At 37.6% G+C, this 18,879-nt stretch overlaps 1 protein-coding gene across 1 annotated transcript; it reads right to left on the bottom strand.

Moving 5' to 3' along the window:
• Positions 1-12,185: 12,185 nt before the first annotated feature.
• PGK2 (phosphoglycerate kinase 2) lies at positions 12,186-13,439 on the bottom strand. The gene has a single exon (XM_040249485.1). The coding sequence runs from the start codon at positions 13,437-13,439 to the stop codon at positions 12,186-12,188; it is 1,254 nt and encodes a 417-aa protein (XP_040105419.1).
• Between the last annotated feature and the right edge of the window lie 5,440 nt (positions 13,440-18,879).

The following is an 18,879-nucleotide window of genomic DNA, read 5'->3' as shown; positions in this document are numbered from 1 at the left end:
TTGCTGGCTCATTGTTCTTTAAGCACGTGGTTCTTTGTCAAATCTTAATCCCCCTTAACTTAAGGCCCAAGGAATAAAGATATCAATTTAGTGATTTATCCCTCTAGCACTGGTTCCTTACTCTTTGGCATATGACTTTTTCATATTAGTTTTAATAATTCACTGATGTTCAAAGGTCATCTCTGACTCAAAAGAAGCCAGTCCTGTGGCTCTGAGACTGTATTTATTTCTCAATCAGAAAAACACCTCATCTGCCTTCAAAATGGAGTGTATAGATTAACTACAGTTGTCTATTATTATTCCTACCTTTTTAAGTTGAACAATTATTCCTAAAATACTCAAAACATTAAAGCAATCTAGCCTTAATTATGTTAAATAGTTCTACTCTGGGATTTTATTGTTTCTTTTAAGTTACACAAAATTGAAAGTAACCTATGTTCATTTCATTTTAATCATGAGCAAAAGAAAGAGTTCATACAACACTGGAATCCTTGCCTGGGAAGAGAAAACAGACTATAATTATAGATTCGTGCATATAGATATCTAGGGCTAATCCCGCTGTGTGATATGAGATCATGTTATTTACTCAAGAGATATTGTCCTTGGCAAATTTCTTTCTTATATTTGGTAAAGAAATGTCTCTTCTGCCTGATGGATTATATTTATATTTTTAGGTATAATCACCACTGCTGTCCTGTCTTGAGTTGGCTCTCCAGCTATTCTTGGCTATTTATCCATGTATTTCTTGAAGGATACCCTTAGCCTAGGGAAACATTTGAAAGTAGGATACTACTTTTATAGGCATGGATCTCAATGTTAGTACTGAGCCATCTTTCAACTCACCCATTGCTCCTCTTTAAATAAATTGCCTGATCTTTTTTTTTTTTTTTTGGTAAACTTTCGCTCTACCAGCTCAAAACTCTGAAGAGTTCTCTTTAACTAATAGTACCTGTGCTTCCTTTAAAAACCACATCCCTCGTTCTTGGTGATGCTCCAATCACGTGGGACTTCCTAATGCTTCCTAATGAAAGCTCTAATAATAGAAGACTATGACTATATTCATTTCACAATGGAGGCTTAGAAAAGTTAAACATCTTAAGATCATATAGCTAATAGATAGGAAAAGTTGAAAGTTATACTCTATTCTTACTTCCAAATTTAATTATTATTGTCATCGTTGCTATTAAAATTGTTTTTCATGTTTGCTAAATATCTTCTCTCCTCTCAAATAAAACACTTTGTTGTTCAGTCACTAAATCATGTCTGACCCTTTGGGACCCCGTTGGCTGCAGCATGCCAGGCTTCCCTGTCCTTAAGCATAAAATATGAGGCTGTCTTATTTGTAACTAATTTTTTAGGATTTCCATCATTAATTGCAGGGAAGAAGAGGTTTTTTTTTTTTTTTGTCTTTAGACCTTTAGTTGAATGTGGCTTGATCCTTGAACCTTTTCTTTTGAGGTTCTAGCCAGCCCTAAATAGGAATTACTAGAATCAGATCAGTTCAGTTCAGTTGCTCAGTTGTGTCCTACTCTTTGCAACCCCATGAACCACAGCATGCCAGGCCTCCCTGTCCATCACCAACTCCTGGAGTCCACCCAAACCCATGCCCATCAAGTCAATGATGCCATCCAACCATCTCATTCTCTGTCGTCCCTTTCTCCTCTTGCCCTCAATCTTTCCCAGAATCAGGGTCTTTTCCAATGAGTCAGCTCTTCGCATACTGAATCTCAAAGTATTGGAGTTTCAGCCTCAACAACAGTCCTTCCAATGAACACCCAGGACTGATCTCCTTTAGGATGGACTGGTTGGATTTCCTTGCAGTCCAAGGGACTCTCAAGAGCCTTCTCCAGCACCACAGTTCAAAAGCATCAATTCTTTGGTGCTCAGCTTCCTTTATAGACCAACTCTCACATCCATACATGACCACTGGAAAAACCATAGCCTTGACTAGATGGACCTTTGTTGCAAAGTATTGTCTCTGCTTTTTAATATGTTGTCTAGGTTATTACTAGAATGGAAGTATCTAATTGTTCCTGGATTTGATATGCAACTATATGTTACAAAATAATAAAATTTCATTGTGAAATACATCAGAATTTAATTAGAACCATAATGTATCAGTGATTGAAATCACATTAAATTTAAGTTTCATCTGATTTCTAACTCAAAGCCTAACATAGGAGAACACACTGTCCTTTGTGTCTCTTTACAGTAAACACAGAGACACTAGAAATTTCCTGCTCTTGAAATTATTTGATACAGTATGGGCTTTGTAATTCTTCATAATTTGCTTTAGTGGGGATATATTTGCTTTTCTTATTGGCTTAACACTCAAAACTTGGCTTAAAACTCAACATTCAGAAAACTAAGATCATGGCATCTGGACCTATCACTTCATGGCAAATAGATGGGGAAATAGTGGAAACGGTGACAGACTTTATTTTCTTGGGCTCCAAAATCACTGCAGATGGAGACTGCAGCCATGAAATTAAAAGACGCTTACTCCTTGGATTAAAAGTTATGACCAACTTAAACAGCATATTAAAAAGCAGAGACATTACTTTGCCAACAAAAGTCTAAGCTATGATTTTTCCAGTAGTCATGTATAGATATGAGAGAGTTGGACTATAAAGAAAGCTGAGCACTGAAGAATTGATGCTTTTGAACTGTGGTGTTGGAGAAGACTCTTGAGAGTCCCTTGGACAGCAAGGAGATCCAACCAGTCCATCCTAAAGGAAATCAGTCCTGAATATTTATTGGAAGGACTGATGCTGAAGCTGAAGCTCCACTACTTCGGCCACCTGATGCAAAGGACTGACTCATTTGAAAAGACCCTGATGCTGGGAAAGATTGAAGGCAGGAGGAGAAGGGGACGACAGAGGATGAGATAGTTGGATGGCATCACTGACTCAATGGGCATGAATGTGAGTAAACTCCGCTAGTTGGTGATGGACAGGGAGGCCTGGAGTGCTGCAGTTCATGAGGTCACAAAGAGTCAGACCTGACTGAACAACTGAACTGAACTGAATTGATTTGCTTTTCTCTCTTGACATTGCTCCAAAGTAGATTTTGCTTATGAATTTTACTAATATGTAAATTATATTTTGAATATAGAGGTCCCAATCAGGAGATTAGATATGCTGGCAGGTGTCAATGATGTAAAAGAGAATTCTTTGTCTGTTTCCATGACTTGGCTCCATTTGCAAGGGAATTGCTAGTATTTCTGGCAAGAAGGGAAGAACAGTCAGCGACTAAGTTCTTCTTAGAGACTTTGCCCTCAGAAACTTCTTTAGTCTGTGACCTCTCCAGAAATCTTTAATAAGATTGCAGAAATAAGAAACAATGTCTCCCTGCAAATATTTCAGCAATATTTATTTAGTCTCATATAATCATTTTCAACTCTATCAAATATAAGGATGCCTTTTTTCTTTTTGGTACATTGCCAAATTCCCATGACTTCTTTATTTTATAACTGGAAGTTTATACCTTTTGTACTAATGTTTTCCTTTTTATCATAAGTATTTTTAACACCTTTACTATCTTGAAAATAAATTCAGAGTATAATATATCTAGGGCTTCTCCTGGGGTAAAGCCCTTAGAAAATATATTTTATAAGACTCTTTCCTATGTAAACCATTCACCTCAACTATAATCAGCATGCAAACACCATTCAGGTGGCCCAATATCTTTTGTTTCTGTTTAAAAAAATGCCACACTGACCTGTGGGAGAAATCCATTTACCAGACAGCCTATCTGGAACTAAATAAAGTCTTGCTATGGAGTCCAAGATAGCTTAAAGTTTCAATCATGATGCTTTATGAGCATCTGGATCCCACTTATGGGTTAGAGAGTTGGAGAGTAGCCCAAAGGGAAGTAACTAGGACTGGGACCCACACATTTAGGGTCAGGATACACTTTTGAGGGACTTTAGATATTTTTAAGAACCTTACTCCAAAACACAGGAGCCTCCTGAAACCTGGGTATGGGGCAAGGACCCTGTTTGCTCCTGTCAAAGAATAGTATTGAATATAACATATCTACACATAATTTTATTTTTTAAAAATTGATATTAATAAGGCCCATGCATAATGTCATAGGGAGCTAAAATTGTATATATTTCAATACAGAAATTTTGGTGCACAACTATGTCAGAAGACTTAGTGAAACTGTCAGAGGATTGCAGCTTCTTTTAATGAATATATTTGTATTGAAAAGAATAAGAATGTCACAAACTATTCTGTACAAAAAGTACAGGAAGATGAAAAGGACAGAGATGTGGATGGACACCAGAAAAAATAAGATTCAGATAGTTCATTAAAGACCAGACATATTTAAATGTCATAAGAGAAAGGAGAATAACCTTAAGTGAATTTGAGACTAACTACATGGCAAGGCAAATCAGAGACTGACAAATTGAACAAATGAGAAGGTAAGAATTTCTTGTAAATGAGCTCAGCATTATTATACATCAATTGTTAAATTAATTCCTTGTGCTATGACATGGATCTCAGGGGGCCACTATGCTTTGCATGAAAATTTCTAAAGCCCCTTCCTGTGTCTGGGTAGATGAGGGTCCACAGGGCCAACCAGGAAGGGTGCTCAAGCCAGCCTGGTACCTGCGTGGGCCCCAGTGCTCATTTCTTTTCTTTGTGTTACTCTCCAACCTGCTACATATGGAGGGATAAAAACCAGCAATAGAGCAGAAAAAAGTAATTAAGACTTTTTGGTCTTAAGGGTATGATTATCTTTATGACATTAATTATTCTACTGATTGGATAAGTATAACTGGTAGTTATTGAAAGTTCTGTAAAGAAATAAATGAAATAGGGTAGTTTGTAAACGTCACTTTAAAGAGTTGGTTTGAGCCTAATTCTTGTCTCACTTGTTGACGTTACCCTTCAGCATAGAAGGCTTGTAATTCTTTGGACTACAATCATTAATTATTAACTGTGCATAAGAATTTGTCATCTTTTTGCAAAAAATATTCTAAGAACGTCTGACTTTTTCCATGTGTAAGTGAACCCAGAGGGATTTTATAGGTATTTGGGGACTATCCAAGTTTGACATGGCCTCTCAAAATAACTATTGGTGTGACTTTTTTAGACTATTTTGTTTCATTGGGGTTAGAAATAAGGAGACTACAAGCACATATAATTGTAAGTACCCTGCACTTCAAACTATGAAATGGACATTACACCATCTAGTCTTGGGTATATAAAGTAAATCACACAAACAAAGGAAAGGAGATTTAAATGGCATTTCCTTGTTTAACGGTATCTTCAGATGTGGGTAATATTGTGGTTCTGCAAAATCATTGTGCAAGTACTTAGTGTGGTTGAATCAGGAAGGAAAATTGAGTTCTGTTTAGTTAATTCTACTTGGATTCTATAATACTAATGAAATGTAGACTATGTCCATACCTAAGAAATGGGATGAAATCATACCAACAATATTGAGTTTACAAAGGAGGAAAGGGAACATATAAGCATCTGAATGCAGAGTTCCAAAGAATAGCAAAGAGAGATAAGAAAGCCTTCCTCAGCGATCAATGAAAAGAAACAACAACAGAATGGGAAAGATGAGAGAGCTCTTCAAGAAAATTAGAGATACCAAGGGAACATTTCATGCAAAGATGGACTCGATAAAGGACAGAAGTGGTATGGACCTAACAGAAGCAGAAGATATTAAGAAGAGGTGGCAAGAATACACAGAAGAACTGTACAAAAAAGATCTTCATGACTCGGATAATCACGATGGTGTGATCACTCACCTAGAGCCAGACATCCTGGAATGTGAAGTCAAGGGGGCCTTAGAAAGCATCACTACGAACAAAGCTAGTGGAGGTGATGGAATTCCAGTGGAGCTATTTCAAATCCTGAAAGATGATGCTGTGAAAGTGCTGCACTCAATATGTCAGCAAATTTGGAGAACTCACAAGACACTGTAGTTCAGAGGAAATCACTTTGATATACACAAAGTACAGTCAAATTGCATGCCAAATTTCTGACTTTTTCCCCTTTTCAGTTTAGTGTCTATTAGCTCTTGGTCATTTCCCCCTCTTTTTCAAGAGTCTTGTAGTTTCAAATATACCAAAGAGGAATTCAGAGCCATGTAATTTGGGAACTAGAAGGAACTTCAGATAACATACGAATAATATAACATTTTTTTTCCAGATGGGTGCACTCAGAAAAGTGAAATTATTTGCCTCAACGAACATGGAAATAGTGTGATGACCACCGGTTTCTGTTTCCCCTTTAAAGTGATCTTTATTCCATCCCAGTGGTTCTCAGCACAGCTGAGATAGGAACACTGGGGAGCTTGTTAAAACACAGATTGCTGGATTCCACCCAAAGCTTGTGATTCAGTCGGTCTGGTGGGTGGCCCAGCAGTCTGCATTTCTAACAAGTTTCTGGGTATTCTTGCTGCTAGCCTGGGGAGAACACATTTAGAACCTTGTTCTACAGCTTGCATTGTGATTCCTTTAGTTTGTTTGGTCTAAGTATTCTCAATCACAAGCCTCTGAGAATTTGCTAGTAGGTATTTCTCACTGGGCAAGTCGACTTATCCCTTTGGTAAGATATCATCTCTCTGCAGTACACTTAAAGGCTTTATTTGGTAATGGCTTATTTTAAGACCTGAAGTTTTTCTGAGCAATTACTTATTTATCTAATTTAAAGCCAGTGGCTGTATGCATGCTTCTTAAGATACTGAATACTAAAATACATTTTATCATATCCCTTACTTCTACTATAGTGGTCAAAATTATTCTCTGTCACTATGCATTCTGATAATCCATCTCTAACTGGTCAACAACGCTTGCAGATTATTCTGTCACAGTTCTAATATCCGCCTGACCTCTTCCCACTGGTTCCATATTCCCTTCCCTCCCTCCTTTAGTACCTGAGCTCAGGTGGCCTCGCATGTAATAATTATACCTTTTCTTTTCTCTTATTCCACACACATAAGCTTACAAAAATCATGTTTCTCCTAAAGACATCATAGTGTCCAAAATAATTCTAAGGTTTTTTGAATATATAAGAAAATAAATATTAAATGCTTTAAGCAAATGTAACCGCCTCAGTTAAAAACACATCTTTAAAAATATTTTAGGTCATTTTTGCTTTTCTGAATGCAATTTTTAATCAACCACTATAAATAGCACATTTAACTTATGCTTATTGCTTTCTGTGAAAAGAACTATGTATGTTTTCAGAGAAAAAAATAATGTCTAAAATATCTATAGAATTTAACTAGAATTCTTGACAGAAATATTCTCAATCAACTCCTTGCTCTGCTCTTCTCTCGACAGACATGAGGATCCTCAGGGAAAATGAAGAATGTCCTGAGAAGAAACAGTGTCCTGTCTTGGGAACACTGAAGGGCATCATGTTCTCTTTAATCTCTCTTTTCTTCCTTTTTTGGTAAAGGTAGCAAAGAACCGCTGGAACACATTTTAATGAAAGAAAGGAGTCGTTACAGAAGTTAACATTGATTCTGTGTGTGTGTTCATTTAAACATCCATCCATTCAGAGGCCATATTTGGGTAGAGATTAGTTTCCAGATGAGGTTTATTTTCAGATGATGAGAGGTTATATCTTCTGAAGCATTTTTATGAGCTTTAATTCTTTTTTTAAAAAAGTTTATTGGACTACAGTTGATTTACAATGTTGTGTTAGCTTCAGGATTTAGTCATACATTTACATATATTCAGGGCTTCCTGGGTAGCTCAGCTGGTAAAGAATCTGCCTGCAATGCAGGAGACCCCAGTTTAATTCCTGAATCGGGAAGATCTCCTGAAGAAGGGAAAGGCTACCCACTCCAGTATTCTCGGGCTTCCTTGGTGGCTCAGCCGGTAAATGTTTGATCCCTGGGCTGGGAAGATCCTCTGGTGGAGGGCATAGCAACCCACTCCAATATTCTTGCCTGGAGAATCCCCATGGACAAAGGAGCCTGGTGGGCTGCAATCTATGGGGTCATGAAGAATTTGACACGACTGAGTGAGCACAGAACAGCACACATATATATTACTTCTTTTTTTGGGTTCTTTCCCCATATGGGTGATTATAAAATATTGAGCTGGGTTACTTGTGCTTTTGAGCTTTAATTCTTCAGACAGTCTTCAGGAGGGCTTCTGTATGGCTCCTGCTCCCAGAAATGGAGGCCAGGTGCAGCTGATGGCAGTGATGCTGCTAGCCTGTGTACTGGGATGAACTCAAGAAGTGTCTGCTTACCCATAACCACCCTGGAATGTCACAGAAGAAGAAAGAAATTTCCATGTTGACATTTTGATGTGGATAGTTCTTTGTTGTGAAGGTTGTTCTATGTCTTGTGGGATGTTTTGTAGCATCCTTGGCTGCAATTGCAAGATGCCTATAGCACCATCCTCTCCTATTTGTGGGAAACAAAAATGTCTCCATTCTTTGCAAATATGGGGAAAATTGTCACCAGTTGAAAATCGCTCATTGTTAGACTGGCTAGTTTAGAAATTGCTGCCTGTAAGAGGGACAATACCTTAATATAACTCATGAATTATAGCATTCATTGAGGGGTCATGTAAAGGAAAGTGAGTAAAACGACATGGAGGGCTGGAAGGTGGTGACCATTTTTCTCCTGTGGCAATTGGTAAAACCACTGCTCGTGGTATGGAGCAGACTGAACACTTTCTTACAAAGCCTAAAAGCATAGGGAAAGCGTTTAGTAAGAAGCAGAATGTCTGCATGTTTTGGCTGTTACATGCAGTTTTAAGCAAACAATGAGCACAGTCAGGAAATATTGGACAATCTGCTTGCTGTCTGCAACCTAAATTGGCCAATAGACCAGGAAAGGTGAGGAAGGCCAAGAATATGAGAGCAGAGTTGAAAAAGCAAACTGTCTTAATATCACAAATAGCAAGAGAAAAAATGTTACTCGTAATTTTTCTCAAAATCTCCCATGTGGACTTTTCAGATAAAAATATGGGAAGGTCACAGGCAAATACGTGATTATAGGTATTGCTCCCCCCCTCCCCCTCCCGCATCACTGCCTACATTTTTTAGGGGGCCACAAGATAACCATGGTTAAAATGAGGAAGAAGGAAATGGATCCAGCAAGGAAGCCAGTGAATTAAAAGCAAAAGTCAAAGGATTAAGAACTATAGCTAGAAGAGATTTTGGGGTGAGTTTCTTTTGACATGAGAGATAGATGGGCTTCTGGGCTGGACAGCTGGGGTTCATCAAATGGAATAAAACTGAAGCTTTGTTCTCACCCAGACACTCTGAGGACAAAGCTAGTGGCAGAAGCTGAGCTCTACTGCAATAAAAAGATAAGATGCCACACCTGGGGTTAAGGCAAACTTCCCTGTTTGCACAAACACAGGAAGGCTCACTGGGGGTCAAAAAGGGAAGGGGGTGCCATTCCATGATAAGTACGGATATACAGCCATAGACCTCTGCAGTGGGATCTGTCTTAGCAAAAAGTTACTCATGCATTTTTGGGAGAGTCTTAGGACCAGTCAGCTGTGAAAAAGAAACAATTGGTTAAAGGTAAACAAAAAAATAGAAGGACTGTCCTATGTAATTGATTTAAATCTCCTTACTGCACTCCTCTTTCAGGATGCCCATATTCCTCTCCAGCTTTCTACCCTGCTTTTAACTTCAACTGTTACTCTGCGCGCTCTCCCAGTCCTGCTGTGTTTCCATTAATAAACTTTGTATCTGTTTTGCAGTTTTTGCCTCCTTGAAACATTTTTGCTTTCAAAGAGGGGTAAGAATCAGGAAATTTTGCTTCTAGCCTCTAGCCTGGTGGTCTACCTGGTGGACTGGAGGCCAGGTTCAGTTCCTGGAAAGTGAAATAAGATCCTGCTTCAAGACTATGCGTCCTTCCGAAAACACTTTCACAGGGAATTAAATAGATCAGAAACGTTGATTCTTAAGAATGTTGAAAAATCACTAGGTCTGGTCTTCAAAAGCTTTTAATTGTGTGATTATATGAAGAATTTATTGGTTTCTTAAACTTCACCAGCAAGGATGATGCTAGGAAAGCTGTACAGTGGCCTAAAGTGGCCCAGTTTCCAATATCTGTTTCAAAAGATGTCATGGAAGATTAGGAAACACAAGAAAATTTCCAGGATAATGAAACCTGGGGCCAAAAATAGACAATGAAGAAGTAACTTCCTTCCAAAGAAGAAAATCAGAGTGTGATCGAGGAAATTCTCCTACTGTCAGGTCAAGGAGTTCCTGAAATTTTTATCCAGCAAGGTTTATTTCATAAATGTAATGAACCAATGAAGTTTTTAGATGAAGATTTGTATGACACTTATTCCATTTCTTTTCCACTTTTGAATTGTCAGGTGGGTATGTATGGAGAGGGGCTTTGGACGTGTAAAAAAAAGAAATGACTATACTTTTTTAACTCACCAGACTAATGGACTTCCCAATGGATCACATAGAAAAGGTTGTGTATCACCCAGGGATACCCAGTTTTGAGTGGAATGCAGTAACTGAATAAGACATTTGATTGTGCCTCTTGAAGAAGGTATGTTTTCTACATGTAGGAAGGGGGGATACCTGGATACTCATACATAGATACTCGGGTGGCCAGAGTACCAGTTCATCAGAAACCATTACTTTTACCCCAGTATTTATTCCTATCCCTACTTCCTTTTAGGAACAGAAACGACTTCCTTTCAGTAACAGAGTTTTAGTAGAATACAAGTTGCTCGACAGGAGAAAATACATTCTCAAGTTTCCCTTGCAGAAAAGGACTTATCACACAACTAACAGCCAAGAGAATAAGTGAAAAAAAAATCTTGCAAGTTTTTGGTATTTAAAAGAAATACACTGTCTTGTACTAACTTTCCCATTGGGCTGCCTATCAGGTAATAAAACTCAGATGGACACTTTAGGCAAGTGGAACTCCCTTATTCGGAGGAGCAAGTTTTTTCACAAGATGATCTCATGAAGAAGAGATCACCTATTTAACCCAGACTTCTTTGCAAGAGAATAACATGCTATAATCTTGCTTCAAATACTGCAATGGTCAGTTTCATCTATACGTGAGTCTATATCTTAACTCCTTCATATTACCTAGAAGTACCGTGGCACTATTAATATTGTCCTTAGAAATAAGGTAAAATTTCAGGTATATTAAGATTTAACTTTAAACTTAATTATTCAGAAAGTTGAATATATAGAATTGATCAGAGGCTATGGGGCAAAGGCCATGACAGCTGGAATAAATTACTGTTCATCTTCACTCTTAATTTGTTAGCAGCATTGCCCTGGACTAGCTCTTGGTTCACAGAATTAAGCAAAATATTTTCCAATAAGTATTTTCATTTCTTGTACATTTCTTAGTATTTTATTATTCTATTTTCTAATATGGAAGTGCTTTCACATCTCTACTTTTCCCCATAACTAAACTATATATGTGCACTACTTTTCCCCATAACTAAACTATATATATGCACATATTTTTATTTATCTCAAAAACCCAATTTTAAGCTTTAGCAGTTATCTATTTATTAAATAATACCCACTTTAAAAATAAAGCAATTACTTCTTTATTTGAAATTGGATTTAATTTTTAGTTCCCATGTATGTGCACTCTTGTATATCTACACACACAGCTATATTTCCTTCCTTGGGTTTAATTTTTTCCCTTTTAATTTCTCAGGCTTAATATGTATCTTTTATTTCTCTTTCTTATTTAATAAAAAATTTTCCCTTAGCAGAGCTTTAATGGTACCCACAAGTTCTTAAATGTAATTACTTTTCTCAGTTTATTTGGGCTGTTTCATTGTTTAATATGTTTAATAATTTGTCAGCTTCTATTCCACCCTTCCTCAGCAAACTTTTTTGTCTTGTTTCCATGATTCAAGTAGTGAAACAATAATAAAGTTGGTCTAAAATTAAGAGAGAGAGCTTCAGCTTATTCAACTCACTTTAATAAGTAACTCACTTTGTATGAATCACAACGCTAAAGTTCAAATGAGAACTTGAAGAGAGTAAGCAAATGCATGGGATAACTAAAATGAGTGCATTGCTGTGCTGATGTTAAGAGTTTCTGATGGTCGGTCCATACTTTGGTCATATTGCCTGAGTTTTTATTTAAAGGTTCATTTTAACAAAAGTCGAGTTGAGATGTGAAAGTACTAAGTTGACTTAAAGGTTGTGGACAGAAAAGAGTAGGAAGGGACACTTTGTCAACTACAGGTTGCTGAGGGCATTCACTCCAGGAAGGACTTTACCTTCCAGAAGCTCTAGACTGGCACCTCCTCCAGTGCTCACGTGACTGACTTTATCTTCAGTGTTCCATTTGGCACAGCAAGTAGCAGTGTCTCCACCTCCTATAATGGTGATACAGCCCTTGGAAGTGGCTTTCACAACTTCATCCATGAGGGCTTTTGTTCCTTTAGCAAAAGCACCCCATTCAAATACCCCTACAGGTCCATTCCACACAATTAACTTGGCTCGCCCCACCACATCTGCATACTTCTTAATGGTCTCAGGACCACAGTCCAAACCCATCCAGCCGGCAGGTATCCCTGATGCTACAGTGGCTTGGCCAACCTTAGCATTCTCCTCAAACTTGTCAGCAGTGACAAAGTCAACAGGAAAGGTAATGTTCACACCATTTTTTCCAGCTTTGGTCATAATTTCTTTGACAATCTTGGCTCCCTCTTCATCGAACAAGGAAGCACCAATCTCCATGTTGTTCAATACCTTAAGGAAGGTGTAAGCCATTCCCCCACCAATAATCATCTCATTGACTTTGTCCAGCATGTTTTTGATGAGTTGGATCTTGTCTGCCACTTTGGCTCCACCAAGTATAGCCAAAAATGGTCTCTCTGGGTTTTCCAAGGCTCTGGCAAAGTAATCTAGCTCCTTCTTCATCAGGAATCCAGATGCCTTCTGGGGAAGATTCACTCCCACCATGGAACTGTGGGCCCGATGAGCTGTCCCAAAAGCATCGTTGACATACACATCCCCTAGCTTGGAGAGGGATGCTCGGAAGGCTTCTATTTTATCTGGCTCAGCTTTAAGCTTATTTCCAGAAGGATCTTGGCCCTTTCCTTCTTCTTCCACATGAAACCGCAGGTTCTCCAGCAAGATGACTGTACCGGTGGCTGGGTTGGCACACGCCTTCTCCACTTCCGGACCCACACAGTCCTTTAGGAACAGAACGTCCTTGCCCAACAAGGATTTGAGCTCAGCAGCAACAGGCTCTAAGGAGTATTTATCAGGCATTGGAACACCATCAGGTCTACCTAAATGACTCATAAGAACTACTGACTTGGCTCCATTATCCAGACAGTACTTGATGCTTGGGAGAGAGGCTTTGATTCTTTGGTTGTTTGTAATCTGGTTCTTCTTCATGGGGACATTGAAATCAACTCTCATGACGACTCGCTTCCCTTTCACATCCACTTTGTCCAACGTTAACTTCTTAGAAAGAGACATCTTGACAATACAAAGATAGGTTAACACATAGATTCCGGTGTTGAAGAGAACCAGTTTACTGCTGGTGAGATGTTGGGTGGGTGGTGTTTTCTAACGCCTTTCCCCTTGGCCTGCCCCTTTCTTCCCAGCACTGGCTCTCCCACGAGGCCAGCCATGATTGGACCAGAGAAAGGAAACCAGCTTCCCGATTTGTCAATGATCCTGTCAGTCTGAATTCGGAGTGTGCTGCGTCGTGCAGATTCTAACTGCCAGTGCTGAAGGTGAACCCGGAACTAGCGGCTTGGGGGTGACTGTTGAAGAGGTGAAGAAACTGGAATTAGAACTGTTCTGAGGTATATGCCTCCTGCTGGTTCTTTCCCACATCCCTTTTAACAATTTTTAAATTCTTTTAAAAGAAAAAAAAAAACCCTCATTCGGTCAAATCCTGATTATATTGAGGGTAAAAGCTTGTGCAGCACCCCATTAAAGGATTTGAAATAATGGGTCTCTGACACCTTGTTTATTCAAGGCAATATAATATGCTTCTGTTTTATTCCTTATCTTGACAAATATCTCTGTTAAGAGCATGGCTTTGTGTTAGACTTTGGCTTTAGATATATTCTCGGGTGTGGGGTGGGAATTGCATGTTCTTCCATTCTCAGACTACTTGTTTCTTCCATTCTTAGACTACTGTGAGGGAACGATGGTGACTTGTTCAAGAGAAGCCCCTAAGATCATAGCAGAGAGAGTGCCAGTAAGGCGCTCAAGGTAGTGGTGACATTTCTTTCAGGCTACAAAATTATGATGAAGCTCCTTACCTTTTCTTCTCCTCTCTCTCTGTTTCACTACCAACTTTAAAATTCATCTGAAAAGAGCATGGTTAATTGAGGATGAAAACATCTATTTGAATTGAAAATGAGTGAGAGTTTTTATTTTGGGGGAAAGTATATGTGGCTTATTGCTTTAGGTATGAAAACTGTGTAACTTTCTGCTCAGTTCAGAGTGAGTTTGAAAATAACTCATTGAGAAGTTCTCTGGTAGTCTAGTGGTTAGTATTCTGGAATTTCACTGCCACAGCCTGGGTTCAGTCCCTGAGATCCCATAAGCTATAACTCATGCAGTAACATTATCTATAGATTAGCTAATGAATACAATTGTTAAATGTATACATTGTAATAATTGGTTGATTTTGAGAACTCAGCATAAGAAAATGTTGTGGAAGGATACATATCAACATATGGCCAGACATCCATAACTTCTGTACAAGATGGAGATGTTTGCCATAGATGCTGATTATCTGTCTCTTATCTAGTTCTGGAGATGCCAGAGTGATTAAGTAGATTTCCTTTAGCAGCTACCAAACCTACAGGAGGCCTATGGGAACCTAAGATTATTGAGCTCTTGTGTTTCATAAGGCAAGGGGTGTGGAAAGGGGGGCCAGAAAGGGAGAAGGAAAGGGAGAAGTCCAAAGCCCAAGAAGAGCTATTGGACTACTGTTGAGGATTTTGTTGCACTGTTTCTCTCCCTTGTGTCCTGTTGTAGCAGGTGTGACCAGGAGAGAATGAATAGAAACAGCAGCAAGAGTGTACAACTCATGAGCTTTGATGAGTAACTTCTGGGTTCCCAACTCAGCAAAAAAAAAAAAAAGTCAAGTGAGAAAGAAGCAGAAAAAAAGGGAGAAAGAAACCCCACACAAGAAGCATTAAACCAGTGCCTTGGAATCGGTTCTAATTCTCTCTTATTGTAGAAGAATGTGAGGATTGTGCTGGGGTTAGACTAAAGTGAGGAGTCAAGAACAGTTATACTTCAGTTTGGCAGGCTCTCCTTTCAACTGATGATATGAGGATAGAAGTTATTAAAGTGGATGAACTGTAATATTTCCTAGAGAACAGATAATACCCATAGTGGAAATAGAAATGAGGAAAAGGGAATCACTGCAATGTAAGAGGTTTTTTCTTTGATATTTTCTTCCAGTTTCAACACACACATACACACACAAATGAAATTAGCACCTGAGTTTGGTTCATCCTGCTGGTGTTTGTAATCAAGGCAAAAAAAGTATTTATAGAGGAAAAATTCAATATATCTGAGTGCTCCCACACTAAAAGAGAAAGGCAATAAACAGCACAAAATACTCAGAAGTCAAATTCATGAGAATTAGACACAAGATTAAAATAAATGGGAAAATAATCTTAAAGCAAAAAAGATAATGTAAGTAGCAAGGCTGCTGAAGCAGCTAAAAAGCGTAAACACTGGAACACATTGGACTTAAAAGATGCTGAAACGTATAACTCAAAGTGATAAGTTGCATAGTAAAATAAATAAAAAAGTAACTAAAGAATGAATTAGTGATCAGATAATTTGTGGAGGAATCATTACATAATACATTTAAAAAGGACCAAGAGGAAGAGAGTAAGGACAAAGTCAAGGTGTATGGGAACTAACAATTGTTTATATATCACAGAGATGTCATAAGGGATAGAGGGAGCATGAGGGTGATAGAACAGTTGTAAAAAGTGATATCCTATAATTGAATAGACATGTTAGGTCTCAGTTTAAAAGAGCCCATAACACAGTACAAACAGACGTGAAATAAACACACAGTCTGGAAACAACATTTAGGAACATCTATATCAAGAAACACAATTTTTTATAGTTCTGTTATTTATTTATATTTATATATAATTGACATCTAACATTGTATTTGTTTCAGGTGTACCACATAATGATTTAATATATGGGTATATTGCAAAGTGATTGCCACAACATCTAGTTAACACCCATCATCACACACTGTTACAAATGCTGTTTTCTTGTGATGAAAACTTTTGTGATTTATTCTCTTAACACCTTTCAAATAGAGAATGGGTAAAGGAGATGTGGTATATATGTACAATGGAATATTATTCAGACAAAGAAAAGAAGGAAATTCTGTCATTTGCCACAACATGGATGATACCTGGGGGTATTCATGCTAAGGGAATTAAGTCAGACAGGGAAAGAAAAAAATTTTTTTTGAAGTTTGTAGAATGAGAAAGCAGATCACATGCAAGGAAAAAGCTTCAGACTGAGAGTCCACTTATCACAATAAGCAAAAGACAACTTTTTACCAAAACCTTTATATCTAGGCAACATATAAGTTAAATAAAGGTATTTTAAGTTCTAAAATATCAGAATGTTAATCTCACTGAGGCTGTCTTTTGTAAAAAAGTAAAGCAACTCGGGACAGGTTCTACCAGAATATTTAAATAAATTTGGGGAACTAAATAGTATTTCAATCTTAGAAAAACTTGTCTGAATAAGTAATGATCACAATTTCTAGAGTTTTTAATGTTATTACAAATGGTAACTTGATTTTTATATTATTCCATAGTTACTGCCAATATTGCAAAACATTGTTTATGTTGATAGGTTGATTTTATATTGGACTTCTTTACTGAAGTTTCTTAGTTTAAAGAGAAAACTGAAAAGAAGCAACAAACAAATGACTTAAGTGATCATTTAATCTCTAAATAATTAAACCAGTTTCTCTTTCCTTCTTGTTTTTAATCATGTCTTAATCAAATTGTTTTGATAGAAACTTTCAGTAATATTTTGAACACTTGTTTTAATATCAGGCATATTTCAGATACTCTGCTTTTTTCACAATTTATCTTCTTTGAAATTAGGATGATCCTGGTGTTGAAGACATTTCACTGTAATTTTTTTTTCTTTTTCCTCTTTACTGGCTTATACAATAATTATGTATTATACAATTGATAACATCACCTACTAGATGAAAATACTAAAACACCAAGATTTACCCCTAGTTGCCATGCTTTATCAGTTAATATACTGAAAAAGTTGAATTCTTATTTTAATATTAGCGAAGAAGTTGACAGTGCATGGCAACAAGTGTATACTTTTTAGGGGCTAGCATGATGTTTAATGGGCTTCCCAGGTGGCTCAGTGGGTAAAGAATCTGCCTGCAACACAAGAGACGCAAACAGCCAAGAGTTCAATCCCTGCGTCAGGAAGATCCCCTGGAGGAAGGGGCAGCCTGCTCCAGTATTCTTGCCAGGAGAATCCCGTAGACAGAAGAGCCTGGTGGGCTACAGTCTGTGGAGTCACGAAGAGTTGGATATGACTGAAGTGACTGAGCATGCACGCACGCACGCATGATGTTTAGTAGCTGTTGATACGAGAGAAAAGTGTAAACAGAGGAGGCCTCCTTGTCACTTTCACTGCTTTTATTCCCGTCATCCCATGTCTAGGTCAACCTGAAATGTGTGTTTTATTGTAGCAAATATTTACCTATGTTTACATAGTTGTGTAGACATTGCTATATTCTGCTGTTGCTCTGGCCCAGAAGTTTTTGGATTTTGTTTGTTGAGATATCTGATAACTGCATCTCCATCATGTCTATTTTCCCCCCACAGTTTCTTCTCTCTCTCTCTCTCTTTTTTTAAATAAAACACTTTATTGGGCTATGATTGACATTTGGAAAGCTGTACATATATGATGTATACAACTTGATGAGTTGGGAGATCCACTCATGTAACCATCACCACAACTTAACACCATAAGCATGCCCATTATCTTCAAAGTTTTCTTCTACCTTTTTCATTTATTATTTTTTATATGATTAGAACACTTAATAAGATATATCCTCTTAGAAGATTTTTGAGTACACAACACAGTATTGCTAACCATAGGAACAATGGTGTGTAGTTGGCCTCTAGGACTTATTTGGCATAACTGAAACTTTGTACTCATTGCTTAGGACCTCCCCATTACCTTCCTCACCCGGCTGCAGGCATCTTCCTCGTAAATCCAGCCAGTCTTTTCAGCTGTTTTTATTCCTCAGTGGCTGTTCTTAAATTTTGTAGATGTTGAAAACAAGACTTTGAAGTAAGTAATAAGATATGGATATAACCTATTATTCTGTTAATAAGTCATTTAGCATATTTTGCTCATTTCAGTTTCATTTAACTTTCCTGTTGACAATATATGTGAAGTATACATTTCACTGTGAAACGTACAGAGTTCTGGGTACTGAGGTAAAAATCTATATGAGTATAAGCTAACTGAATCACTTGTTTTATGACCAATATAGACTAATCTCTCAGTAAATAATACTCTTACTTTTTATGAAGCAATCAATCTCTCTTTCAAAAATTCTAGTGAATTGCCAAGTTTAAAAGCCATTTTTTTTTTTTTTTTGCATTCGAAACATTTTTAGTAAGTACTTGGGACTGTTCTTAAAGACAAAGAAGGGGAAGTTATTTGTTAGTCGCTGTAGAACTAGTTTCAGAAAGCTAAAAAGTTGCACAATACATTGCAGTTATATGAGCAATACATACCTTTTAAAGCTTGTATTGTATCTGCCTATTATTTTACTGACTTCCTTATTTATTTGTCCTTTTCTACAACAGATAAACATGTGGCCAAAATTAAATGTCTGAATTGCCTATGTCACAAA

The sequence above is a fragment of the Oryx dammah genome, unplaced genomic scaffold, assembly GCF_014754425.2.
Source record: "Oryx dammah isolate SB20612 unplaced genomic scaffold, SCBI_Odam_1.1 HiC_scaffold_11, whole genome shotgun sequence".
Lineage (NCBI taxonomy): Eukaryota > Metazoa > Chordata > Mammalia > Artiodactyla > Bovidae > Oryx > Oryx dammah.
The sequence above is the reverse complement of the archived record's forward strand: the minus strand, read 5'-3'. Positions and strand labels throughout refer to the sequence as shown.

Bases quoted from the DNA above. Each gene is read 5' to 3' on its own strand.
- PGK2 (XM_040249485.1), bottom strand. From the start codon at position 13,439: ATGTCTCTTTCTAAGAAGTTAACGTTGGACAAAGTGGATGTGAAAGGG.